The sequence below is a fragment of the Daphnia pulicaria genome, chromosome 9, assembly GCF_021234035.1.
Source record: "Daphnia pulicaria isolate SC F1-1A chromosome 9, SC_F0-13Bv2, whole genome shotgun sequence".
Taxonomy (NCBI): Eukaryota; Metazoa; Arthropoda; class Branchiopoda; order Diplostraca; family Daphniidae; genus Daphnia; species Daphnia pulicaria.
Window position 1 is genome coordinate 1347055 of NC_060921.1, and position 27393 is coordinate 1374447.

General features: G+C 39.9%; 5 protein-coding genes and 1 long non-coding RNA gene across 7 annotated transcripts; 2 read left to right on the forward strand and 4 right to left on the reverse strand.

Annotated features, from left to right (window-relative positions):
• Positions 1–870: 870 nt before the first annotated feature.
• Positions 871–11172, forward strand: LOC124313677. The gene is made up of 7 exons (XR_006910980.1): positions 871–1015; positions 1173–1272; positions 1477–1714; positions 1991–2081; positions 2216–2323; positions 10678–10962; positions 11132–11172. It is a non-coding gene; the product is annotated as an uncharacterized LOC124313677 (long non-coding RNA).
• Positions 10329–13638, reverse strand: LOC124312922 (twinkle mtDNA helicase-like). The gene is made up of 10 exons (XM_046777489.1): positions 13100–13638; positions 12873–13027; positions 12666–12795; positions 12381–12587; positions 12151–12295; positions 11955–12074; positions 11499–11877; positions 11235–11426; positions 10690–10818; positions 10329–10595 (listed from the first exon to the last, which is right to left on the reverse strand). Exons 1-10 carry the CDS (start codon positions 13602–13604, stop codon positions 10437–10439), a joined length of 2121 nt encoding a protein of 706 aa, XP_046633445.1. The 5' UTR covers positions 13605–13638; the 3' UTR covers positions 10329–10436.
• A 2218-nt stretch (positions 13639–15856) lies between these two features.
• Positions 15857–18212, reverse strand: LOC124313149 (SEC14-like protein 2). The gene is made up of 11 exons (XM_046777903.1): positions 17776–18212; positions 17632–17701; positions 17495–17538; positions 17371–17423; positions 17234–17301; positions 16939–17148; positions 16778–16858; positions 16509–16708; positions 16302–16447; positions 16094–16245; positions 15857–16029 (listed from the first exon to the last, which is right to left on the reverse strand). Exons 1-11 carry the CDS (start codon positions 17821–17823, stop codon positions 15911–15913), a joined length of 1191 nt encoding a protein of 396 aa, XP_046633859.1. The 5' UTR covers positions 17824–18212; the 3' UTR covers positions 15857–15910.
• LOC124312886 (sphingomyelin phosphodiesterase 4-like) lies at positions 16035–24534 on the forward strand. The gene is made up of 12 exons (XM_046777426.1): positions 16035–16052; positions 21446–21521; positions 21580–21720; positions 21796–21954; positions 22019–22121; positions 22187–22412; positions 22469–22709; positions 22767–22888; positions 22951–23257; positions 23318–23719; positions 23786–24040; positions 24104–24534. The coding sequence occupies exons 2-12, from the start codon at positions 21498–21500 to the stop codon at positions 24467–24469; spliced, it is 2346 nt and encodes a 781-aa protein (XP_046633382.1). The 5' UTR covers positions 16035–16052; positions 21446–21497; the 3' UTR covers positions 24470–24534.
• LOC124313143 (SEC14-like protein 2) lies at positions 18470–20715 on the reverse strand. Of its 2 annotated transcripts, none has more exons than XM_046777896.1 (10): positions 20416–20715; positions 20246–20315; positions 20117–20160; positions 19995–20047; positions 19604–19881; positions 19438–19518; positions 19183–19376; positions 18974–19119; positions 18755–18906; positions 18470–18695 (listed from the first exon to the last, which is right to left on the reverse strand). In XM_046777896.1, the coding sequence occupies exons 1-10, from the start codon at positions 20461–20463 to the stop codon at positions 18568–18570; spliced, it is 1194 nt and encodes a 397-aa protein (XP_046633852.1). In that variant the 5' UTR covers positions 20464–20715; the 3' UTR covers positions 18470–18567. The 2 variants fall into 2 exon arrangements, with proteins under 2 accessions (XP_046633852.1, XP_046633853.1); XM_046777897.1 differs by having other exon boundaries at positions 20246–20329; positions 20416–20475.
• LOC124312961 (solute carrier family 15 member 4-like) lies at positions 24471–27348 on the reverse strand. The gene is made up of 9 exons (XM_046777573.1): positions 26811–27348; positions 26108–26732; positions 25799–26037; positions 25652–25726; positions 25466–25592; positions 25315–25396; positions 25130–25248; positions 24816–25062; positions 24471–24744 (listed from the first exon to the last, which is right to left on the reverse strand). Exons 1-9 carry the CDS (start codon positions 26994–26996, stop codon positions 24627–24629), a joined length of 1818 nt encoding a protein of 605 aa, XP_046633529.1. The 5' UTR covers positions 26997–27348; the 3' UTR covers positions 24471–24626.
• Positions 27349–27393: the final 45 nt, after the last annotated feature.

Below are 27393 nucleotides of genomic sequence, written 5' to 3' on the forward strand. Positions count from 1 at the left end.
AGGACGGTCCAACCTTTTTATCCGCATCGATTTTATTGTCCTCTAGCTGCGCTTCAAAGTTTATTTCAATTGTTTTTATTTCGTGACGAGTTTTATTGCATTCATGTAATTTAGATTTTTAAATGTTGGATTTGTATTATTCATTTTAGCTGGGGATTTTCCGCAACAAAACGAATCGCAATAGTCCAAGCCAACGATTATTATTGCGCCACATGACGCAATCGCGAGGCAATAATTAAATGACTTGAGCCGAAATGTTATTTAATTAAATACTTAATTAAAGTTAAAACTACGTGTAAAACGTAAAAGTGATCAGATTTTACTCTTATTTTGGAAAACAATTTGTAAATCTTTTCTGATTATATATACGTTGTAATATCATTTCGCCACATGGCCATAAATGTAATTAAATCATTCTTGGATTAGATATATATTTCTTCCCGACTACACCCGGTAGAAATGACGTGATTTTCAAGGTTTTCTGTCGATTGACAAATTATAGCCGGTTGGTACAAGATTTTCTTCCTTTTGCCGCCAGTCGGTTGTTATTTGAATAGCAAATAATATATGCAACGAATAGCTAAAAAGCGGAGGGTTGGACGGATATCTCCGGCGCAATACGAGTCACGTGGATGGCGGATTCCACGTGAACGTGAAAATGAGAAACGCCCTACGTCTTCCTGGAACGTTTAGCCAAACAACGTGACGCTCGTGCAATAGTCGGCAACAAAAACAGTTCCCATCACGTGGATCGATATTTCATACCTTCTCCAATAGAAATGACTTTCAATTCTACTTTCAATTTCATGTATCTAATAGTTCATCAAATTTAACTTCATATCATATTATAAATATCATGGGGGTCGATTTGTAGTAATTACTATCGATTTCTAAAGGATAATGGCTAATTAGAATAAATTAGTGTCGTCTGCTTCGAAATAAATTCAACAAAAATGTGGTTGTCTTGTCGACTCTCGATAGAATCGCTTAATACACACTCCATACTGTTTAGCAGGTAAATTAAACTAAGAATTTGATTATGGGAGCTTAATTAGATGTTTTTCCAAATGTGGGAAATGTTAGTTCCTCACCAGCATTTACACAGGCCCCTTGCCCCCCTGTGAAAGCATGGCAGTTTGTTTGCCCTGTCTAACATTTTCCTTTGTGCACAGATTTAAGACCTGAGCCAGCCATCATGCCATCCACAAGATATGCAATTAGTCTTGTAATGTACTTGTCATCAGCAACAATTTCAGTCTCATCATCGCTTGGGTAATGATTTTCGCTACTTGAATTAACCTGTGACCTGATGGACATTTTACTGTTGCATGACTAGCATCAATGCAGTGCATTACATGTACACCTTCAATTGTCCCATTAAAAATTTAAGTTTATCCACTGTCTCATTTTCAACTTTTCCTTATTGTTGTTTAGTCTGTAAACATTTTTCGTAACCATTTCTTATCTTTTATTTAGATAAACAGTATCCCATGTTATTGGAGAAACAATTTCGATCGAGTTACATCTCTCTTCTTCCCCTTTTTTTCAAATGTCCAAGTGTATGCCCATGTGAGTGTGGGTGTATTCACGAGGACTCCCCTTATTCCTTATCCCGCCTATGCTGGATTCAACTCTTCTGATTTCTGACGGATCACGGGTGGACTGACAGAAGCACTTGTGGATGGATGCCTGGCCCTATTTCACAGGCATAAAGGTAGGGAAAATCTATCTCTATTCTTGCTTTATTGACTATTTAGTGCCATTGATTGGAAATCGTCACATGACACGTTATAAGATTATTCCTGAGCTAGGCGGTTGACTAGAACTTTTCTCATCTTTCCGTTTTATTTTCTCAGTTAGGGTTTTATGCCATTTTTACACAAATAATTGTAGATAAACAATTCGTTTCTGACTAGCAATAATCATGTTAGCCCCCTGTTGATGCATGGGAGTTTGTTTGCACCTTCTAACCTGGTTTCCTTTTTTGCAGATTCCAGCCATCAAAACCACAAGATACGCAATTAGTCTTTACTTGTGCTGGACCTTTCATCACCAACAATCTTAATCTCATCATCGAATGGGTAACGATTTTCTTATATTCACATATCGCCTATTAGACGTTTAAATGCATTAAAATTAGGGTTTATCCTATCTCATTTTCAACTTTTTCTTACTTATTATTTCTGTCTAAATATTTTCTTTTTCATTTATTTAGACAAACAGGTATCCAGTTTCATCGGAGAAACATATTCACGAGGACGACCTCTTTTCTTATCCTGTCTGGTGGATTCATCTTCTCAACGGATGGATGCCTGGCACAAAGGTAGGACAACAAATCTATTTCAATTCTTCCTCTTTGACTATTTTGTTACTGGCGTTAGTTATAAGTAAATCTTGACTTATAACACGGAATACGATTATATCCGAGTCATTAGGCGATAGATTGGAATCGTTTTTCTTTTTCATTTGGCGTTTTGGTTGTTTTTGTCTCAGTCAGGGTTATTCCAACTGAAATTGCGTTGCCGGTCTCCGATGGGGGGAAAAAGAAAAATTCCGGAAAATGGTGAATGCAAATCAGAGAACCTGGAAGCAGGTGGTGGTGGTGGTGCGGGAAAGGGAAGACAAACGAGCGGGACCGGTCCAGCAACAAGGCGGCCTCGCTCCTCATTTCTTTCGTCGTCAAGGAACTACACAACAACAAGTCGTCAAGTTAACAGATGTAATAGAGCTGGAGGATATTCAAACAAGGATATCATTTCCAATTGCGGAGAGACCGGCGTTCGTTTGTGTTTGTGCCGAGCGTGCGGGATCAGGTTTATTTTGTGTCGCGTTGCTTTTTGCCACGTGAATGGGCGGGCAGTAGGGACCGACGACCAAACAGGTGCGCCCTGCCCGGCTGGAACGTGAGCGGGGCACGCGTGATGCACGGTTGGCGTTGCCCGTTTTCTGCCACGTGAGATCCAACAGCAGCATCTCAACATGTGTGTGTGTCTGCTGGGCTGCTCACGCGTGTGCTGGACTCACGCGCACACAAGCCTCTCTCTTTTTTTGGTTGGACGTGTGGCCGGCAACGAGCTGGCCATGTGTTGCATCTCGTTTCTCTCTCTGCGTGGCCGACACGGGAGCTGTCATCCGCACACTCACGTGGCTCTCTGCGTGATTGGTATCGGACAAGTTGCAAATGCAACTTTCGATTTAGAAATGTTTCAGCATTTTCCACGAAGAAATTGTGACCGACGACGACGACTCGATCGCGGTGTAAACGAACTCTAACCTCATTGACGCTCGGCGAGATTGAATTATTATGTCGGTCGTCGACCGATACCTTTTGTAAAAAGATTGTTTGAACGCACAAATCAGGATTAGAGAGAGAGTCTCTTAATGAATGTAAACCAACTGTCGAGTCGTAACGAAACGAAAGCGCGCGCGATCTTTTTGTTTTTTTCGATTTGAGCCAACGAAAGTTCAACTTTATAAATTTGGAACACCAAATTTTGTTGTTGTTGTTGATTGGATTGGATCGGTCACGTTGTCTGTCCGCGTGATCTTCTAGATGCTTTGTTATAGACCACACTGAATTCCTTTTGTTTTATTTTGATTTTATTTTTATTTTTATTTAGATTGTCATCCGATAAGGAAACGCAATTCAATGATGTTGTCTAAATTAAAAGATATGATGGCGTCTTTTGAGCCAACTCAAGGATGACAGGGTAATAGGAAAAGGGCGGGCGAGGGCACCTGGATCACCTTGAAGATCCAATGTTTGACATGATCGCATTTGTCCATGTTCGTCTCTTCCTTTTCTTTCCAATGACGACTTGATTCAGCCACTTGACAACTAATGAAATTAATTTAAAATGAATTAGAATTAAATTCTAATTAATTCTAATACATTCGCCGAGAAAAAGAACTCGGACAACAATGTTTGTGTTGTTGCAAGGCACCATAGGGCGCGGTCAAATTTTGTACAGTTGTTTTGGGGGATGCTCTATAGGCCTATGTACAGCCTGGACAGATGGAGGGCGATGATAATGTGAGAGAGGGGCTTTCTCAGGTCTATAGTAGACCCGGCATCGCCCCAATTTCTCCGGCATAGGCCCAGACACACACCGAAATCTCATCTCCATTGGCTGATGTGTGAGTCTCTCTCTGCGTGCTTATAGGCGTCCGTTGCCTATAAGAAGAAGGTATAGTAGTACTTGAGGGAAACATGGGGAAAAAGAAAGAAACAAGATAGAGGGTTGTTGTTGTGATGAGGACGGTCTTAACAAAAAAAGAGACCATCCAGCAGGAAGATGATGAGGAGGACTCGGAAGACGATAGCCGCAAGCTTTTCGTTGACCTGTACAGCTCTCAAATCAGTTGATTTGGCCTAATTTTGATTTTTACTTCTTCTTCTTCCTCTATATTCCACGATGGTTGTTATTCTTTTTGTGTGTTTCCCAGAAATGTTCATCTTTTTTTCGGTCGGGGGGAGTTTGCCATTTTTTGTTGTTTGCCGATTTCCAGGAAATGACAGCACGAGCTGATTGAGCTGAATTATTCTGTACGTTCGTCTATTATTAGGATGTTTTGGTCATTTCTAGAATTGCGTGAATCGATTTTTCATTTGCTGAGCAATCGAGTCTTAATTGATATTCAACTGCTCCGGATATCATTAACGGCCAATTGATGACGATGCCAGTGCCGAATCAATCTCATTTACATCTACGTGTGCAAGCAGTTTTTATTTTCAATTGGTGAAACGAGAAGCCAAGAGTATTGCAAGTTGATGTTGGCCATGTGAAAAATGATTCTTCTTCCTTTTGGGAACGGGATGGTCTTGTCGATGATTTATTATTCGGATTAGAAAAGAATTGAATGAAACTGGGTCACGAATCAACCGGGAAAAAAAAGCTACACACATATACCGTATAATAATAATAATGCCAGGCTATATTATACTCAAAGACCCCGGCATTTGTGGTCTAAATTCTAGGCCTATAACGACTATTAAAAGAAATCTCCCATCTCAAAATAGGAATTCGTTATGCCTTATTACGTTATATAGCGCTTTTCCGTATCTTTTATGTTATAGTATAGACACAGGGATGTAGGCCTACACACTACACAGTACACACAGTGTCTGAGATAGAGAGGGGTCTTTGAACTGGGGACCCCCTGAGCAACGACCATATAAATAGAGACCCATCGGCTGTCTGAAAATAAACTTTTTTTCTAATCCAAATCATCTGCTCTAGCTAACAAGCCTCATGTCAATTCACGTAATCGCCTGAATCACGCCCGTCGCAATGTATGCTGTGTTGTAGCCTATATTAGACAGCTGCTAGCTGTCTATAGTATAGTATAAATATAGTTATTGTGTCATTATTAAAACTCTCTCTATCGGCCATTGTCCTCTGGAATGTCTTCCCCCTCTCTTTATTTCTATTCTGCGCCATAAAAGTGAACAGGTTGTGATTGTAAATTATATCTGTATGGGATTTCTAGGTTATTTTCGGTGGGGTTAGATTCATTTGATCTAATCCTTTTTTGTTTTTGTTTTTTGTTTCGTGAAACATGGACGAGAGCTTTCTTTATTTCTCGTTCGGGAATCCCGGGCCAGTTCGTTCAACTTTTGATTAATTGTGGCCAGCGATATGGGACACGTGTCGATGTATAGCGTCCGACCAAAATCTCTCAACTATTATTAGAAATCTACATATTACGTCAAACATTTTATTTTCAACATTTCGAATATTGTGGGCGGGATCTGGCGTAGCACGTGGTGGATTGGACAGTCACGTGCGCCTCTTGGTGTGGCGCGCTGGCGACGTGACCGCAATGGCCCACCATTTCTATAATCGTCTTTTTTTTAAATTCTCTATCTTAAAGAATACCGAAATGAATTGATTCCGTTAATTTCCCTTTTAAAAAGTTGGCCTAGTAATTTTTGCGCGTGTTTTTGTATTTGGCGCCCGCCATCGACACTCGATCCGACTGTGACGCACTGAGCAATTCAATTGAAACGAGGGTCCGCAATGTTAGTGGGCCAGCAGCGTGCGGTGGCCAAAAAGATACTGGATATACTATCCATCCATCCATCCGGGTTCTCTCGTGACGTAAATTGACTGGCAGATAAGGGGAATTTTCTTATTTTTATTTATTTGTCCATCATCAAATTGTGATTGGACAAATAAATGATGAAATGACTCTCATTTCGAATTCAATCTCGCCACGCTGTTGTTTGTTCTGCTTATGTCATATCGCGCTGTCGTCGCATCGTGTCGGAATTATGGAGGTCAGCTATAATCACATCGGTCCTTATAACCATCAATTTTTGTCTTGTTGTCTGCAAAATTTGAATTGATTAAAGCCAAATAGAATGATTTTGTTTCAACAACTGATTCTGCATCCAAACGAACTCAAATGGGTGTGTGTGTGTATATAGCGGAGAGAGAGAGAGAAAAGAGACTCACAGAGTTCAATGAACTCTCTCACTCTGGCTATATGTATCCGTTGCTGGTGATGCCAGTCTCCCGTTTGCCTATCAATTTTGATTTAATTTTTTTTTTCATTATTCGACTTTTAATTTTCATTTGGAAAATTCAAATTTTTTATCGAAATTTTAACTAACTACAAAGAAACTAAAATTGTAGATTATCATGATGGATTTTATATTGAAATTTAAGCTAGGGATTATTTTTGTTTTAAATGCTGCGCAATATTTTCCCCAGCGGTTTGAACTTGTGGTCGTTTTTTTAATTTTTAATTTTTGTCGATTTTTCAGTTGATCGTCTCTCACGTCAGCTGCTCCGCAGAGTGACCCACTTTCCCGCAAAAGAAAAGTTCTCTTTCCTAATCATTTTTTTAGACTACACGTAATAAAAACGGAGAGAGAGAGAGACGGCATCAGCTTTTATGAATAAATGAAAGAAATATTTATTATTAGACGACATGTAGAAATGAAATAAAAGAATCTTTTCTTTTGTTTTGTGTGCAGGACGTGGCTGGGCAATATTTTTTATACGGTCCCTATAAATACATAATAAATGACAAGACTCTTCAGTTGAATTTTCTTTATTTTTTTGAAAGAAAAAGACCCGGACGACCTTTACAATGTATTATTAGATGCTCTTACTGGGAAAATTGACGTAACAGTTACGACGATATTGGTTATTCCGGATCTCTCTCTCTCTCTACTTCGTAACTCGATCCTGGTGACCAAAGTCGAAAATTGTTGTACCTGCAATGGTCGCCCGACGACAGATCGATGGCCTTTTAAAGGCATTTTTTAGGTTGCGTCTTTTTATTATTATCTGATGTTGCCAATCTTCATTTTTATTTGGCTCGTTCGTTTCGTTCGTTTGCCAAAAGGATCGACCGAAAAACCAAAATTCGAAAAGAAAAAGCGGGAAAGAATAAAAAAAGAGAAAACCTAGTAGTAGTATCATAGTATCATAGATCCTAGGATAAAATAGTCAGGAGGGGGGAATGATGTCCAGCATCTTTTGGGTTTGTTTATGTATCAAGACAATTTATATACATAACACTTAAATGACGTGGGTCTTTTCTCTCTCTCTCTCGGCAGTTTTGATAGGGACGAGGGAGAGAGAGAGAAAAGACCAGACCGGTTTTATTTTATAGTTGGCTGCTGTTGCTGCTGCTGCTGTGAGTTCATTGAACTCTTGAAGACTCACCACAGCCAAAACCAAAGCAAAAACCCGAAAATCCGTTTTCTTTTTTTCTTCTTCTTCTCTACTTCTTTTGATTCTCCAATTCGATTATTCTACTATACATACAGAGATTCTACTTATTATACAGGTTCGGACTGTGCATAGGTTGCGCAAATCAACTGGACAAATAAATAAAAAAAAAGGGGTTTTCCCCATCAATTTTTTCAAATCGTTTCGCTGGAAATTCTTTTCTTCTTCTTTACTATTCCGGGTATCCATTTGTGTGTTGATTACAGAGGAGATCCTCCTCTCTCCGGGCTAAATGGGATGTGTAGTACACACAGGCTGAATGTAGTGTACACGTCAAGAGTGGGTCAACGGGTTCGTTTTGCTTTTCCCCCCTTTTTTTTAATTCTTCTCTCTCCTAAATAATTAGCGTGCAACTCAATTAACGTAATCAAATGAGTAGATGCTGTGATTGACCAAGTATCGATTGGCGTCCATCAATTTGGGTTGTAATTAAAATACAACACCTGCACTGTCAGTTGGTTTGCTCAGATAGTCTCCCGACCGAGAGTTCATCGACCTGTGGGTGGACCGCATTTTTATATGTCACTAGATGTTCGTTGGTATTTTTTTTGTTTTTGGCAAAAATGTTTTTTGGCTACTCGTTTTTGTTTGTTTGTTTGTTGGTGGTGGTGGACATTGTTACACACGCGATGGGCGTCCTTGGATCAGTTCCCGCCCGATTTTGTGTGTTGCGCACGTCTCTTCTTCTTTTATAGACGATGGAAATTGTGTTGTTTGTTTTGGTTTGGTGCCACGATGACGATGATGCCATTTGGTGGGCGCACGAGTCGGACGTCATCGCAGCAGCAGCACTGGGCCAGCATCATCGGGGGTGGCGCGCGGTTACAGAAGTTGTGGTGCTGGTGGTGGTGGGGGGGGATAACAAAGCATCGGGGCAGTCGGCATCACAGTATCCTTGGCACACTTAAAGTGCAAAGGCATCTGGATCCGGAGCTGACAGAAAAGAAGAAGGAAAAATAAAATCTTGAATATAAAATAAAATAAAAAATAAAAACCTTGGCAGTTCATTCAACTCTTTTTTAGTTTTTTCCCGTAGAAGCTGCTTTATAGTAGGATATATATTTTATTCTCAGCTCTCTCTCTCTTTGCTTCTTCTTTCTGACGTTATCTCATTTGACTCGTCGTCGTCGGTGGTGACCGGATGAGCCAAAAGTGATAGCGCGCGCGCGCTCCTCCAATCATATCACCTGACGCAATTGAAGTTTCGGTCACCAGCGGATTGGCATAACCCAATCGATTTAATGAGAGAGAGAGAGCTCCAATCTTTTTTTCCTTTTGGTGGGCAGCGATTATTGACACATAAAAAAAAACAACAGATAATATAATCATTTCAATAAACATTTGAAATAACATTTTTATTTTTTTTTTTAAAGGAGCCGGGGCGAGCGCGCGAAAGGGAAAGTGCGCGGAGGCAATGACCGCGCGCTCAGCAGCGGACCCATTCTATAAAGGGTCTATAAAGGCTCCCCCCTTTTGTATTATAAAACCCAATAACCGCCAATATAAAAAGAAGAAAAAAATGGTTAAAGAAGGTTTTTTTTTTTAAACTAATAAAACAAAAGTCTTCCCCCCCATTATTGTGGGCCTGATTCAAAAAGTGGATAGACTTTTGGGATTGTAAACATTCGGATTGAGGTCTCTCACGCAGGATCGCGCCCATAGGGGACGAGGATCAGACACACACACCATCAACTCTTGAATATTAGACAGTGGGCATTGGTGAAAGTTTTTTTTCTTCTTCTTCTGTTTGGGGAACTTTTCAAAAGTCCCGCGGCCGACACAGAAATTGATGGAAATTTCCAACCGAAAAAATTTCAAAATGATTGAAATGACATAACAAAATCAGAGTCTATAGTTTAAAATAACTAAACAAAACGGGTAGACGGACACGGATGATTTTAGTGCAGCAGTAGTAGAGTATAGTAGTAGTAGTAGTAGTAGTATAGTAAGCTGGTGGATGTTGATATGGGTGAGTTGCTGGAGGTCATCGACCTGAACCGGTATATATAGGGAAACAGGGCCAGCAAGTCAAGTCACTACACAACTGGCTGGTCGTGTCCAATAGAATCTCTTTTTTATCAGTTTTGTCTTTCTTTCTTTTCTTTCTTTCTTTTAAGAAAACTGAACATTTTACAGACACCTGAAAGAAAAAAGAGAAAGACGAGACAGTGGGGCGGCGGCGGCATATGAGGACCTTCTTTTTTGAATCATTTTTTCTTTTTTCCGAATTCAAATCCAATTCGAAAAGAAATGATAATTCGTGCGTGGTAGCGATGCCAAAAAAAGAATTGCGAAAACATAACGAATTAAACAGTTGGTACGTGGTCAAATATGAAATGGAAGAAGAAGTTCAAAAGTTCCAGCAGCAGCTCAAATGGGAATCCCATATAGAGTCAAACAAATTCACAGAGAGAAACAACCAAAATACCAAAGGAGAAAGTCTCTTCTCTCTCTCTCCATCGTCTTTCCGACCTGGATTTTTTTGTCTTCGAGACTCTCTAGGATCTCTTTGGCAGCGATTAAAAAAAAAAAGGAAAATTTGAATATTACAAGCGGCGCGGTGAACAGGAAAACGAAATTTCGTTTCGAAATTTTAATTCAACAAAATAGAAAAATACGGGATGATTTCTATGCTGTACACAACTAACATCATTTGACGTAATCATAATAATAATAAAAGAAAAAGGTATACTATTCTGCTCGTCCAGCTTGAAAGGATGGAAAGGTGGCTGCTGTTTTTCTGGGCGATCCGGCGTTGGCATTTTTCTTACGGGGGGCGAAACTCAGCGACTCTTTGTGGAATTCTAACGGCATCACTCCCAAATCACCTGCGTATCGATTCTTCGATACCTGTTGTTGGCGGGGTGAGGAGATATAAAAAAGAAAATTAAATGAAATGTTTTGTGTTTCCCTTTTTTTTTCCCGCTTTTAGTAAGAAATTCACCTCGAGATATTTACGGCGATGGTTGGGATCGTTCGTCCGCTTATCCTGCAATATCAATATGTTGTCCGCCTCCTGGGAGGCTTTAGCTCCGCCGAAGATGGAACTGGTAGACAATTCTTCCATCGCTTCCTGATGAAAAACCAAAAGTATGAGCCAAACTATTTGGTTTCAAGTTAACCAAAAGGGAAGAAAACACAAGAGAAGAGAGAGAGAAAAAAAGGGGCGATAGGTGGCACAACAACAAGACACACAATCACGTCATCGCCCCATCAGGTGAGTGATCCCAAAAAGAGAAAACTCGTCGGTTGGTCGGCGCAGAGCACCAAAGAGCTGGTCTGTGTGTGTGTGTATCGTCGTCCTATTTCTTTTGTTATTTGATTTTTTCCTCCCTTCTTCTTCTTCTTTTTTATCTCTTCTTCTCTCTTCTCTCTCTCTCCAAAAGGTAGCGGTATTGTTTTCATTTTATCAAAGAAGAAGGGAGGAGGAAACAGGCCAGCCAGCCAGCCAGCCAGCCAGCAACCCAAACTCGAAACAAAAAGAAGAACCTTTCTCGGGTGGATGACTAGAGTGACGTGGACGTTATTGTCGGTGGCGAAGCGGCGGAATGAGCCGATGATCTGATCCTGCCTGTGGTATCGATCCATCGACGAATTCTCGTTCGACGTCCCCATCATAAACTGGAGATTGTCGATGACGACGTGCGAAATGTCGTAGACGTAAACGGCGTGAGACATGGCCTGAAATGAATTCAATACAAAATTATTTTCAACTTTTAAAAAATGTTTTTGATCTTTTCTATTTGGGTTTACCTCCAAGACGGACGTGACATTCTGCTGGCCGTGGAAGGCCAGGTAATACATGGGCAATTTCTCAAATTTGTCGGCCACGATGTCGAACGTCTCGCGGGTTTCGCTCTCCAGCAACAGACCCGAAAACTGTTGCAGCATCATTTTGGCCAGCCGGACGTTGCGGATCTCGAAACTGCCCCACAGGGTCCGCACGTCTTGACCGCAGAGATCTAGCGAGTACTCGCTGAGGAACGTGGTTTTGCCAGCGCCTGTAGGCCCAGTGAACACCGTCAATTCGCCACGACGGTGGCCCTTGAGCAGATCCGTCAAGATGGGGAAGCGACGCCAACGGACGCCCGACACTTTGCTGCTCTGCGTGATCTCTTCGTAAACTTCTTTCCTAAGATTGCGAAAAACGGAGTTTGATTTTTAAATTTAATTTCTATTTGGTTTTAATTCTAATTTGAAAATGAAAACCTTAAACTGGAGAAGGTCGTCACCGATTTGTGCGTCATGGGCAAGGCCGCTTTCAGAACTTGGGCCACATTTTTCCCTTTCATTCGACACTGGAGAGCCGATGGTGTTTCTTCCGAGGACCTGCAAAAGACCAAAAGGATCGCATTTGAAGGATCGATCTTTTTTGTTTGTTTAAAGAGAAGGTAAATAGGTATACCTGATCAGGTGACAACGTTTTTCGCCCAGCTTCCGGGCAAAGGCACGGGCACAATCGGTTCCTTGGACTCCATGCCCAAGCCATAGTGTGATTTTCCGGAAGGATTCCAGGAATGCCATGGTTGCTAGCGGTAGATTGGAGATGCCTAATCGTTCGCAAAAAAGTAGGGAAAAAAAGGTAATTTGAAATTTAATCGGATTGAGAATGCCATCTAGTGGGTAGATTGATACCAGAAGGAAGGCAAACGACCGGGACGGCCAAACAGTCCAAAGCGGTTAGCGTATCAGCGGCTGTGGCGGTAAGAATAACCTCATCTCTTCCTTTGGCTAGGTGATAGCCCAACAACCACGGGTGTTGCTTGGGTAAATTCTTCTCAATTATGGGATGATAATCTTCGATTTCCTTACTGGCATCGCTTTCGACCGCTTCCGATGCATCTGCATTAATCAATCATTCAGGGACTGGATGGTGAGTTCGAATTTCTAGAAGATGATAGGCAACATTTTATTAGGTACTATGATTAGGAGTGAGTATCTTGACGCTGCGGAATTCGGCGTCTTTGGACGTTAAGCATGGGAGAATGAGCTGTTCGAGATCCACATTGACTTTGGCACCCACTTTTTTCAGTGTCTCCACTGACAGATCCTGCAGAGGGAGAAAAAGGAGAAAATGTACCCAATTTAGCAGCCAATTACTGCACTTGTTTGAGTTCGACGACCGACCCCGAGACTTAATTTGTCGAGAAATGGACCCAATGTCTCTTCTGACAGAGAGTGGATTGGCTGTGCTAAATTCCACAGTCCTTTCATCTCATTTGCTTCTGTCGTACTGGTTGTACAAGTGTACTGTGACAGGTGTTGGGCAATGCTAGGTGGACCTGAAAGAAAAGAATGACAAGAGTCAAATTTAATATGGGACCTATCAGATGATTTTATGTCAGCTCACTTACTTGATTTCGCCTTCTCAGATTTTAGCTGAAACACATCCAGGGCTTGGATGTACTTTGACAAACTGGACCAAGGTCCAGAAAGAAAGCATCGTGTGCAGAAAGCGTAGCCAGTTCTCAGGTTGATGTACAGCTTGCCAAGGTCGTTGTTGGCATCTTTGATGGTGGTGAATGGTGATGCATGATTGCACGATGGGCAGTTGACTGCCACACAAGTGTAGCCTTCTTGGAAGCCAGCAAAACTAGACTTTGTTATTCTTCGTATCTCGTTGGAGGAAATATCACGTATATCGCCATCAGTTAGTACATGAATTTGTCGAATAAGGCCGGGACTTGGAACAATTAATCTGGACAAGAAAGTTTGTCGACTAGACGGCAACAATACTGCTTCGTTAGAGAAAAAGCTGGAGAGTCTCTCGCACCTGGTTGGTTCACGTTTCATTCGTGTGGCGACCAACTTACGTGAATAGCTCAGCGTTTGAACATGAGCTTTGCACACAGCGTTCATTATGAACGCCGGTGTTTTGGAAAGAAACAACACGTTTTTAATACCACGCTGTTGTTTTCATTTGAATAACACAGAAAAGTAGTCTGCTCTTAATGCGATGTTGCATGATTGATTTAACAGTTATTCCCGTTATTTATTAGAATATTTCTGATTTCTTTTTCTCATTTGAAATAGTGCGCGAAGGAAAATATGTTGTGTGATGGGGTGAACAATCTGGACATAATGTGCAAAAGTTGTTTTAGTTATTCATTCAATATAATTATCCTATTTCATACTACAATCCTACAATTCATAAATTCGTTTCAAAGATAATGGAACATTTTAGACTTGGCTAAAAGTTTAGAAATACTTTTTTAGTATTTTAGAGTACTAAAAGTCATTGCTTATTCAAAAAGAGTCTGAAGATTTCCCTTCAAAACGGAAACCATTTCGCCACAAAAATGGTAAACTACACGGTGCACGTAAGCAGGGGTATGGAGAGACTCTCCATACCCATGACGTAAGCCACGTGACCGAGACACGTGAGTCAGCAGCTCCGTGTCAGCGCTCTCTCTACCTGAACACCGAAAAGGCGAAAGCAAACATTCATCGTATTTGTAATCAACTTTAGATTTCGTGGAAAATATGTTTTCTTCAGATCACGTGATAAGGTGATGCATGCGAAATTTAACGCCAGTGGCCTGTTGCATCATTCGTAAATGGTTGGCAAGTAAAAGTAATTTATAATTTTTTTTTGCAGCTTATGAATAATTTTGGTTAGATTAAAAATTTAAAAAAAAATTGGCTTATCATAAAACAAAATTCTGAGTGATCTGACAACCACTTACTTAAAACTAAATTCCAGATTGGCGCCATTTAATTAACACTTTCTAGCAGACAATTTACACATGGCGAATTGAATATTTGAATCGTTGTGGCATGGTCGTAACAAATAAACAGGGGACACAGTTTTGTTCGTGCTCTAGTGCTATCGTCTCACATCGTTTCAGAATCTGAGTTATCTTAGAAACTCCGGCAAAGGTATAAGTTATTGGTTGATTTTCAATTTCCTAGAATTAAGGTAAATTAGCACCTCGTAGCACCTAGCAATTGCAAAGGTGCTTTCCTGCAATTCTTTGTTGAAACTTAAGGGAATTTATAGCCAAAAATTTGAACTGTTATTTTGTGTTATAAGGCTTTTCTGGGGGAACAAGCTTCAAATAGAAACCAGCCTTCGAATTTCTAGAAGTTTCTCTGTAGTAACAAATCTAAAATGTAGTCGAATACTTTTAATTTCTTCGTTCCACACAGCAGAGTTGATACTTAATATCTAATGTTAGGCCATTCACTTCCTCGATTTCATCACAGTATAACATTTTATGTATTTATAGGTTAGTATGGTTAAAAGGACGTTTAAGGTTAGCTCGAGACACGTGAGGCACGTTCCCAGCTCTCTCCGCCAACTTATCTTTATATCCTTAAAAGGCGACTGAAACGTTTTGCAATTCATTTTCAGATTGATCTTCCATCACAGTTTCTTCCTTTCCAAAAACGTTCTGTGCTGCCGTCCTCGCTCGGTCAGCAACCCGGTGGTCATTGTTCTGATCTCACCGTCACGTTTTCCTGGATGTCACGAGATCTTTTCCATTTTCGAAGGCACATTCCCAAGGGCTAAAACGGGTTGTTCATTCCTCTGTTACGAACTCAAAAAACCCAGAAGAGAGAAAGCTACTCACGACGTAGAATGTTTGCTCTGACCAATGACTAATATAGTTACGCACCATGGCATGATAATGGTATGGCTAACCGAATCGTAGGTGTATTGGCAGAAGATATGAAGATCGACCTCGGACCCCGGCAGCCAGCCAGACACATGTCCTCCATTTCTATTGTATAATATTCCACGTTCACCATCTTAATGTTTATGCAAATAGGACTTTTTTTCCCCGCTCGACGGATGTTTATTCAAATAGGACTTTTTTTCCCCGCTCGACGGCACTTGATGACCTTCACGTTTCGTCACGTTTTGCTGGCTAATCTCTTAGAGATGGCCAAGACACTCTAGATCCTAGAATTTCGGTTTTTAAAACATCGTCATCCTTGATATTGTAATCGTTTTCAATTGCATTATTTCATTAAACTAACGTTCCGTTGCTTTCTTCTTATTTAGATTGGCAGTGTATGGGAACTCAGCAGTGGCGTTGGTTAGTAGTATTACCTACCATTTCAGGTTCCATATACCAACCTTACATTTGAGCTACAGTTCACAAATTAAGACAGGTAAATTACTAAATTCAATTAAGTCTAATTCCAAGCCGAACTCTCAATTATTTCTGATTAAATTCTTCAAAGGGCACGACGCTTGCAGAGGGCAGATCGACGACGACGCGATACCAAACCTTTTTGGAGCGGAGGTAACTGTAGCTGTTGTCAAATTCCAGGACATCTGCAGCCATTGGATAAAATCATGTAAGTCATTATTCAATTATTCAATCTATCTAGTCAGTTACAGAGTACTGGGCGGACACAAACAACATCGCCTTCTTCCATCATCAAATGGCTTTGAACTCTTTCGTTTGTGATGATATCCACCCTATCTCCATTTCTCTCCACATAGTAGACGCTAAATCCAATATCGCTGTCCTCGGTCATGAATTCCCACCTGTAAAAATGTTAGTTCCGATAGGCTGTTAGGCATTTTAATCGGTTCGTCAATACCTGAGCACTGAATTCGCTTGAATGATTTTGTATTCCAGCTTCTTTTTGCTGCTACTCGACACAGTCATTGACGTCATTTCCGGTTTAACGGTTGGTTTAACCGTTTCCATGTAATAAGACTGTGGTACTTCCCCTCCCAAACTAATCTGTTAGATAATCAGTGCTAGATTATTTGTAGAATTCAAACAGAAAAATGAGTTCGCAAACTTTGCCGGAGCATTTGGGATCGCCATTCGAATCGGTCATCGTTCCACCGTAATGCACAGGTAGTTGGTCTGCGTCAATTTCTTTCAGCAAAGCGGCCGTCCATTCACTTTTGTCAAAGCCAAAGATGCTTATCTTGTCGAGCGTTACCGGATGTAGAAAGGGCTTCACCATGTTAAAAACAAGGGTGAAGATTTTGGGAGCTTAAATAACAATAAGTAGGCGATTAAAATAAAGTCTGCATAGAATTTGATGAGGGGCTGAAAATTCACCATTGATGATGATGGTCTTTCGTAGATTTTCAGGGTAATTAGACTCGGAGATCTTGATCCCTTCTATACCAACTTCTCTGACTTTTGCATTCGATCGCAATTCAAGTAAATATAAGATGGTAAATTTATTATGGCAAGAAAGTTAAAGTTGTAACACTTACATGGCTTGTAACCCATTTGCCTCATGGACAATCCCTCCATATCGATGACAATCGTTTGACAGGTGACAGGTTTTCCGCCGTGTTCCGAATTTTTCTTCATTTGTACGATTCCCATTTCCGATAGGTAGCAAACGTAGCGCACGTAATCGCGCTTGCTGACCGATTGCAGCATTCCTCTCCAGTCCGCTTGTCCGAATGACACAATCCATACTAAAATATCAAATCGAATCGTTGCGAGTTTAAATCAAGTTGTTATGCAAATCGAGGTACTTTGGCGTTCAAGTGACGATTATACCTGGACAGTATAACTTGTCGTAGCCAATTATTCCCATAGGGTAGTACTTGACAAGAACCGTTGGTGGTCTAAAGTGAGAAGGAAAATGAATTACAATTTAGCAGCTTATCAAGGAAAACTGCATCTTTTCCACTCACTCCCACTGATCTTTGAGTTCGTCGATGCGATTCGCCAGACGCCACTGAACTGACTGTAATTGTAAACACAAATTGTGTATTAATTTGCTAGATTTATTTGTTGCTCAATTAAAATTCAGCTCACGTGTCTCAGCATTTTCTCTGCCTGATCGAGGTCGAAATTTCGTGCTATCGATGGTAAATGAAATTAATCACAGTTGGGTTGGGTACGTTTGATGTTTGAATATCTAAGTAAGGTGACAACGTAAATGGGAAACTTACCAACTAGCCATTTGAGGATGTAGTCTTCACTCGAGTCGGGAAGTTTGCAGTCTTTTACATTTTCTTTAAACTGTAAAGCAGATGTGAAATTACAAATGTACGTACGTTTCCAGCTTTTATTTCCGCCCTTTAAGGTTTATATACCTGATCGAATGTAACCCGTTGCGCTTCACTTAGTTGGGACACAATCATTTTGTTGCGGGACTGAAAATGAACTTTTTAGAGTGATGGTTGCTTTCTTTCTGTCTATGCCTGTTATTGAGGCTAAGTTCTTTATACGTTGATTACCCTAGGATTTTTGTATGACGTTAGGATTTGAGAGTCACATAAATCCAAGATAACAGGGCGAAAAATAGTAACAAGCGTAGAAACAGAGGAAGATTTTGGGCGGGGATCAATTGCCCTTAACGTTTCGTTTCTTTTTGTTATCTTAAAACAAATTACACATTGTCAAAGTGTGACCGTCTGACCGGGCTATCTATTGTTATTTATGGAACAGTTTAGGTAACATCAACACCCGATCGTCCATAGCAAGCTACGGTTCAATAGGTCGTTGTCGCTACACCAGCGTTTAGAATGTTACTAGCGCATGATGCAATTGATGATGATTGATGAATTGATTGATTAATGCAATTGATGATAGGCTATTACCGAGCTCAAAATCAAACTTAAATTGAAGCTATTAATAGACACAGGAAACGTTATCTTTTCAATCAAAAGAAGGGCAAACGGTTAAGTCACTTTATCGTATGGCCGATTTTACACCTATAATCTCACTCACCCATGCCTGTATATTAAAGATGCCCTTGGTTTCTCACACCAGCTTTTTAAAACTCGATTAATTAGCGTGCCAAGTATATTTAAACCCTATTTTAGTACTCTGTAAAGTGCAACCGCAAAAATAGCGATTTATTTATACAGGCACGATGAACAGCATTATGTGTGCGTAATAGATTCCCCGTCAAATTCTTTGGTCGGCGATGTCGGGATAAGGTCTATCACGACGCGATACCAAACGTTCTTCGAGCGGATGTAACTGTAGCTATTGTCAAATTCCATTATATCTAGGCCCAAAAGACAAATGAGTTTTATGCGAATGACTTTGACATCAATTTTGACTTACAAGTCCCCACACGGGTGCAATTCACTTCGCCTACTTCCATCATCAAATGACTTTGAATTTTTTCTGGCGTCACGAGATAACCCTTTTCTCCGTTCGCCTTCAAATAATAAATGCTAAATCCAATATCGGCTTCCTCAGTCATGAATTCCCATCTGTTGAATCCAAATCCCAGACATTAACAAAAGCCATGAAATAAGTTAATTAAATTACTTTACATACTTGAGCAATGAATTTGTTGTAGTAATTTGAAATTCTAGTTTCTTTTTGTTTCCTTTTGACACCGATAGTGACGTCATGTAACTCTTCGTTGATGGCTTAACAACTTTTAGATAGTAACTTTTTGGCACTTCTCCTCCAATGGTAAACTATTAAAATCCAAGAGAATTAAAGGTTGCAGTCAGTACAATTATATTGATAAGAAAACTTACTTTACTGGGATCACTAGCTTTCAAGTCAATCAAAGTTCCACCGTATGGAGCCGGTAACTGCTCGGCATCGATTTCCTTTAATAAGGCAGCGCTCCACTCTTTTTGATCAAAACCGAAGATGTTGATCTTGTCTAAAGTCATTTGATGTAGGAAGGGCTTCACAATGGAAAACACCATTGTAAATAATTTAGGAGCTAATGAGAAAGCACCGTGAACAAAGTCAAGTCAACTTAGGCCTGTTTTAGTGGAATTTACCATTGATGATAAAAACCTTTCGAATGACTTCGGGGTAGTTTGCTTCGAGTACTTTTATAGCTTCAAGTCCAATATCTCGAACTTTAAACAGTTCAACGAGAAAAAAAAATGTTGCTACAATTTTACTAAGTAAAGACGTTTTAATACTATGTTTTGCTTTACTAACGTGGCCGGTGAGCGATCTGCTTCATTGATAGCCCCTCCATATCTATGATGAAAGTTGAAGAGGTGATTGGTCTTTGGGCGAGTTGAGAGCATTTTCTAAATTCTTCCGATCCTTGTTCCGCTATGTAACAGACATAACGCAGAAAATCGCGTTTGTTGACTGAATGCAAAAGTCCTCTCCAATCTGCTTGACCGAAGCCTTTTATCCACAATGGGTTGTAGCATTTATCGTGACCAACTACTTTCATAGGATAGTACTCAAGTAGTACTTTTGGTGGTCTAGATTGCAGAATTACAAGTTGAGAATGAAGAACTTGTTCGCTTGTATTTATTGACGCTATTGGTCTTTACAAACGTAAAGTTTAAATAATTTCACGAACGGATAAACTCACTTCCACTGGTGCAACATTCCGTCGATGCTGTTCTCTTCGCGCCATTCTAAAGACTAACCAAAAGATACTCTCAGTTATCACTCAGTCTATAAAAGTAATCGTAGCAACATCGACAAACTTACGCGTCTCAGCATTTTCTCGGACTGAGCGACGTCAAAATTTCTAGCTGTTGAATACAGTAAAATGAATAAAATCTTTTTTTTTTCCTACCCGTCCATTAGAATGTAAAGGAAAGATGAGAAACATTTTACCAACGAGCCATGTTAATAGATATTCGTCACTTGGGTCAGCCAATTTGCAGTCTTCGACGTTTCCTTTAAACTGATAAAAAGAAGCTTTTTCTTTATGTAACTATGAGATGCAATTTTTCTCCATCTCAAATTTGTTAGCAATTATTTTGTAGAGCAGAAAACGACTATACCTGTTTTAAAGCAATCCTCTGCGAATCATTTAGTTGGGATAAAATCATTTTCCTGTTGGAACTGAAAATCGACGTCTACAGTTTCACACAGTTTCTTTTTGACTGCAGCTGTTGGAAAAACATGTGGTAGGTCGAACGGGTAAGAGGTCGCACAATGTGATGAAGAATATTCTTGTTTTCTTTTCGATGTCGGTATCCACATTCATAGCAGATAAGAGCAGACCATCGACAAAAAAAATACAGATTCTCTATAGACGTTCGACAAAATATTGAAGTAGAAAATAACCCAGCAGCAGGCTTCTCTTATCGCTCGTACATACTCAAATGAAGGTTTTCTTAGAAATGTACGTAGCTGTAGTGGCATAATTAAAGGAAAAGCGCGTAAATCCTTTCAATATTGAACGTTTAGTGGCTTGTTTTTATTTGTTGACTGAAAAATCAGCAAGCACATTATTACGGGGTTACAAAAATAGTGTGAATGACCCTTCAGTTCTTCGTCAGCGATGTGTTAACGTAAACAGATAAGACCGCATTGCCGCAAGACGAAACAAAAGTTGAATAATCATATTTGACTACATAGATTTGATTTTATACGGCAAGTACGGACTGGCAACAATCTACAACTTATGCAATCAAATAAGAAACTGAGAGATGGCAAATTGATTCATATAAATCAAATTATCCCCGAAAACATCGATTAATCGTAGCTTAATCTTGCGTTTGGTGGTTGAATGGATTTGGTTTCCAAGACTAATAGTATAATAATCGGATGCAACTTCCTTTTTAAAATTCTTGTTTATATGGCAGATAATTTCAAGTTGCAGCTGTGCTGGCTAAGAAATTTCCTTTCATAAGGAAAAGAGACATGTATCTATCCGTATCTTTATTCGAGATAATTGTTTACAACGTTTTTCTAGACAGTGTGTGTGTGTGTTAATATAACGGCACATCTAATCGAAATAATAATAACCGCAAAGATAAAATAGTATTTTTATTTTTCCTACTTTTCTTTTTATTTGAAAAACACTAGATGGCGTTCTAAAGACGTCTGCTGGTCGTAATCTGGCAGTTCAAAAAGAAACATGTCTCTTCAGTTGCCGGCAATAGTAAGAATTCTTTAAAGTTTAAATCTTGTATACAATATAAAGTCATATTCTGTCCTAGGTTCGGCTTACAAATGCTGCGAAAACAACGGTGTACCATTGGTGCGAAGAAGTTGGCAGAATTGTTGATGAATACGGCGTGAAGGAACTGCAGAATGTGTTGCCCTTGATTACGGACACCCTTTTTGAACTGCACATTCAGGTATATTCTTCATTGTGTTTTAGTTTAAAAAAGAATTCTTTAACATGAGTACAATGTCTATTTCTTGCTTTGCAGTCAGGATGGAGTTTGAGAACCTTGACTAAAGCCAATAATCCCCGTGATTTTGATGTTGTGGCTCACTTGCTTTCTCCTAGAGGACCTGTAATACATCTTTGCTACAAGCTACTTGGGGACAGCACAATCAAATATGAATTCCCACTTAGTTACATACCAGTAAATAATTTATAATCTGTTAAATCATATCCATGCCGAAATCTGCTATTACAAAATCTCATAGGTTGCGACTCGGCATCTGCTTGAGGAGGGAGTGTTGCCGTCATTTTATGTGGGAAAGCTACAGTATCATCCCCATCTTAGAGTACCCTCATCCCTCGTTCTAAGTATTTACAAAATTATTTCTTCAAAACTGTGGTGTGGTCTTCATTAACTGACTTAATTTTTTTAGACTCATTTGAATACTACATAATGCACTTTTTGTACTACCTCGTCAATCCAAGTCTTCAAAAATATGCCACAACTTCTTGTGGGAGTGATTCTGTTTACTTCACGATACTGGAGGAGTACTTACAGTACTTTTTACCTTTAAGTGGATGTGATCCAGAAATGATCCCAGTACCATCTCAGGTATCACCGTACGGTTCCCCTGTTTATTCTACTCCTCCAAAACCAAGGTATTCAGAACAAAACATGAACAAAGATTCTTAGAATTAATCTAAGCACTACACAGATTCGAGACTTCGGTAAGACAGATGACTCCTTCGTTGCTCAAGAAATCCTCTCTCACACCTAGTAGTAGTGGAGCTGGGGCCAGTTCACTAACAGCTGAGAGAACTTCGCATCACGACGCATGGCGTACCATGATGATATTGCAGGCGATCAACGAATTGTGGTTAAGTCACGTAACGTCAAAAGAAAATTCAAACTTACAAGCCGGAAGTTCTCCTAGAAGTCAAATCAATGTTCTTCAGGTTTGACAGACGTTTTATTAATTGCTATAATTTTTAATTTAACCTTAAACTTTCCAGGCTGTGGTTTTCCTTCCCAGCTTAGATCATTTGAGAGCTGTAAGAGTACTGATAAAACATCTCCATTACTTTTCAAATAGCGTAGGACCCAATATTATATCCGGAGTGGATGAGTTAAAGAGGTAACTCAACTCTTTGTTGTGTCTTGGTAATAATCGCAATTCTGAATATCATTTGTCTACAGAACGGTGTGGACCTATTTTCAGAAAAAGCTGTACGTTTTCCTACGGCATACTCTTGAACATTGGCCCCTGGACGCCTCATTCCGTCTTTTTCTAGAAACTTGGTTAAGTTACATTCAGCCATGGCGGTATGTCTCCAACGCACCGAAAGTAAATGACAACGATAAAGTTGTTGATTGGAAATGGCAAAATTTCGTTGCCGAAAATCTTCTTTTCTACACCCTCTTTCTACAAAAAGTCATCCTGAGGTTTTTACGTGTCGAACTTTCATCGCCGAAAAATTGCTTGATGCTCTACAGAATTTCCAAAGTAAACATTGACATAGCGTACTCTAATAACTGGATTTAACAACTCTTTCATTTAATGCAGGTTTACTCTCAGAGAAACCTCAAAGAAATGATTTCCGTTGCAGAGCGGTCATTGAACGAGGGGATTTCAGCGTCTAAAAGTGGCAGCAGTTCACATGTCGCCGTGAGCGTCCGCCAATACATCAATGATTTGGAAAATCCATCGTTTAATTATGTGCCACTCTTTGGACAAGAAACCACACTACAGATCCGAACCATTTTGGCATGTTCGGCGAGAGTTAAATCAAATCTTAGGTTAGCGACACTACCTGTAACTCTCGGGAAGAAACAGAGCACCTTTTCGTGGTTATGCGATTGGCTCATGATATCTGGGTCCACCACCTCAGACGAGAATGGAGAAGACATAAAAAAGGCGTTAAATCACTTGGAACAATCGTCTGCCCAGCTCGCCGCTTTCTTTGACGTAAGTTGAAGTCTTTCAAGTCTTCATTCGTCCTTCTATTCAGCTCAAATAAAAATTTGCTTTTAGGTGGAAATCCCTTCCGAACCTGAACCCGATTCTGTACTTCAAACGTCATATGGAAGTCCATCCGTTTTCCGGACGCCTGTTCGTGGATTACAAGATTCGGCTTCTGGAACATCGATGTTAGGATCACCTTTCAGTCCTCAAAAACGCTATGATTTGACATACGGTGGTAATCCGGACACACAACCCATCCGCAGCTATGAAATCGCATTCCTCGTCCGCATATTTAATCAAATTTGTAGCAACATTAATGAAAAGGTATTCGTTTTCAAAGGGAAAAAATTGGCAAAACTGATTGAAACTACGTTTATGTTTGTTTAGTTCGGACCAGAGCTGGAACAGTCGTACGATCGACCTGATTTCGTCGGGCGCGTCGTTCGGCAGTTATTGGTTCCGCCGACTACTTATCAAGAGGTGGTGAAACACTACGGAACTCCGAGAAATATCCAGAAGCGCTTAGGTCCGCGTGTGTGTCTTCGGAAGCTTGCAAGCCAACAGGTGGTCGGTTACGTGTTGGGCGTTTTCATTTTGGCATATTCTTTTGGATGGCCCCCCGAGATTCTGTTGCTGTTGCTGGCATCTTGTGTGTGTGCTGTTATATTTGTTCGAGCTTCTTTAGAGACTTGGCGAGAATCTGGCGGCCGTATTTCTATCGATGCCGAAGATTCTTATGCAGATCGCTATTGAATTCGTCTTTTGTAACTGTTTAAATCACAGATCCATTTCATCCCATACACGAAATTACAATTAAATGAGAGTACGTGGGCTTCATGTTATAGTTGCGCTTAACATAATAACAATAACGGAACGAGAGAAAACGTCCAATTGCGTAGAAATTTTGACTTTAGGTCACTGGCAGTGCTGGGATGGACGAATTTTCAATAGCTTGATAATATTCACTGTGTAATGCACTGGCTCCAAGAGTTTCTTCGAGGTGAGCATCTCGGCGAGGCGGTTCCCACCTAAACGAACAAAATCATTTCTAAAGTATTGCATTTTCTCTTCAATCTATAGATAATAATATATTGCTAACCTTAAATACATTACTAATCCAGATATGATAACGACTGCTGACTGAATGATGGCGAGAAGGTAAAAAAAGTAATCCAAATGGCCTTGATTGAAGTGAACTTCGCTTCGAATCCAACCCAACTGTAGAGAACGTGTTATTTGGACAAGCAGAACACCAAGAAAGGATCCTAGTCCCTCAATTGCTGAATAAAGCCCTAGTACGATTCCTTGGAAAGACCTTGGAGCTGTAGTGTAAGCATACTCTAGCCCTATGATTTGTACATTTTATAATTCATTAGCACAAAAAAGTTGGTGAAAGAAATAAGATCAACTAACCTGCGACTCCTGCGAAAACTTCAGCGGTCCCGATCAAACAATATTGAGGTATTTGATACAAAATGGACATGGCACTTGCGTTATAGTTAGTATTACTAATAATTTGGTTGATTGAATTCCTGCAGGATCCAATGAAACATGTAAGTGATGAGGCAATTTCTGATGAAGAATAGATGATTTCATACCCTTGGTTCCAGATTTCCAAACGAAAATGTTCCACGACAGCTGCCACGATAACAGCAAGTAAGCTTATTAACATTCCCACGACTACAGCGGATTTAGAAAATAAATATAGTAAAATGATGAAATACTATTTTTTTTAAAGTAGTGTTGTACCTATACGACATAAAGGAGCCGTTGTTATATTATTTTTGTCCAGAATAGGATAGATAACGAAGTTGAGAAGAGGAATTAGGAACAAAACGAACGCTTCATCACAGAGTGTCAACCATGCGGCAGGAATCTGTTTACCAACTTGAATTGCATTAATCAGAAGGTAATATCATGTTTGATCATTATTACCTGAAAGTCAGGGTTATAAGTTCCGTTAAGATGAAGATTCATGTGAAGTCCCTGAGCTTGAAAGCTGGTTGACATCTGTGAAAAAAGAACATACAATGTTAAACTTTTTGACTACTTAATATAAGTTAATTTATTAATTTTTATTACCTGAAAATAGACCAACCAATAAGGCAGCAGGACAAAGATGAAAATCATTGTTTTTGAAAAAGACTTCACATCTTCGACCGTTGTATCATGGAAAGATCCTCCATGAGAAACTTTGGCGCGATCGACCCAAGATGATCCAGTAAGAGAAGCAAGGGCGACGGGCTGTTGAGATTGTCGTCTAAACATAGGAGAACCCTGGACGCTGTCTCGTTTCTTGCAGGTATTGTAAAATGCTTCACCTATACTTCGTTTACGCAATAGGACATATCATTTGTAATTAGCAAGGGTAGAAGTTAAGTGAAAACGTACCTAAGATGCGAAAGACATTGATAATCACCGAGTTCCCAGGGCGATGCACTATATAGAAACCCTTTCCGGCGCAGAAAATGATAAGAGAGGCACATAAGGCAGTAGTAGCAATGAGATACGAAATGAAAAATCCATCTTCCAGATTTTGTTCCACGTATGCCAAAACCCCGATTCCAATCAATCCGCCAATGTTAATGCACCAATAATATGCATTGAAAAATTGTCTGACAGCATTGTCTCCTCCTGCCCTTACTTGTTCTGCCCCGAAGGGTGGAACATTAGCTCTTAGGAATCCAACTCCAAAACCAATCAAAACCAGAATAATGTAAACATGGGCAGAACAGGGATGTGATTCTTTTCCCAGAATTAGCCAGTGAAATTTGGTATTTGTAACAAGACTGTCATTTTCAGACTTCCAGTCACAGCCCATTGATGTTAATCCATTGATGGAAAGTGCTGTTAACAGGGCATAACCCATTAACCCAACCCCATAGCCTGTTATGACAGCCCAGTATCGTCCAATTAAGGAGTCTGACAGCCAGCCACCGATAGGGGAACAAATGCAAGATACTCCGTGAATAACAAACACTGCAGTTAGGGCTTCAATGGGCTCCCACGACTGAAACTGAAAGACAAGTTTTTTTTTTTAATTTCTGAATATCTAATTCAAAATAAATTTTGTTTTAAATGTACACTTAAATACCTCAGGTTGTCCTTTGTTGAGAAAGAGAAAAAGATTCATAACAACTGCAAAATATGCCAGTCTTTCCAACGTAACCGAGAAAAGAATTAACAGTCCACTTTTTTGAGCACGTAAGGGGTCCCATGGTAGAATGAACATTGGGTTGCATGGTGGATCTAGAAGAAGTGGCCTAACTTCGCCTTCCATAATTTTTAATTTCTTGCGCTTGTGTGACAATCCATTTGACAGTCGATCGGGAGCTCACCACTTCGACCGATGACAGATACAAACAAACCATAGAGTGCAGACGACGTGAAATGACAGAAAGGAAATGTGCCTACGGCTACAACATCTGCTTTCACATTTTTCTAAATGGGATTTTTTTCTATGCAAAATTTTATTTTAGTTTTACAAAACCAAATGTTTTGTTTAAATACCCAACGACGTTAAAAGTAAAACAGGTATCATATTGGAGAGATTGAGACACCCACACATAGGCAGTCTAGGCAGCATACAATCTTAATCCACTCTTTTCTTAAGTTGACTGTAGTGTCTTTGTTTATGTCTAACCTTTCACTTAGCCGTTCAACTCTAAAATGCCAAA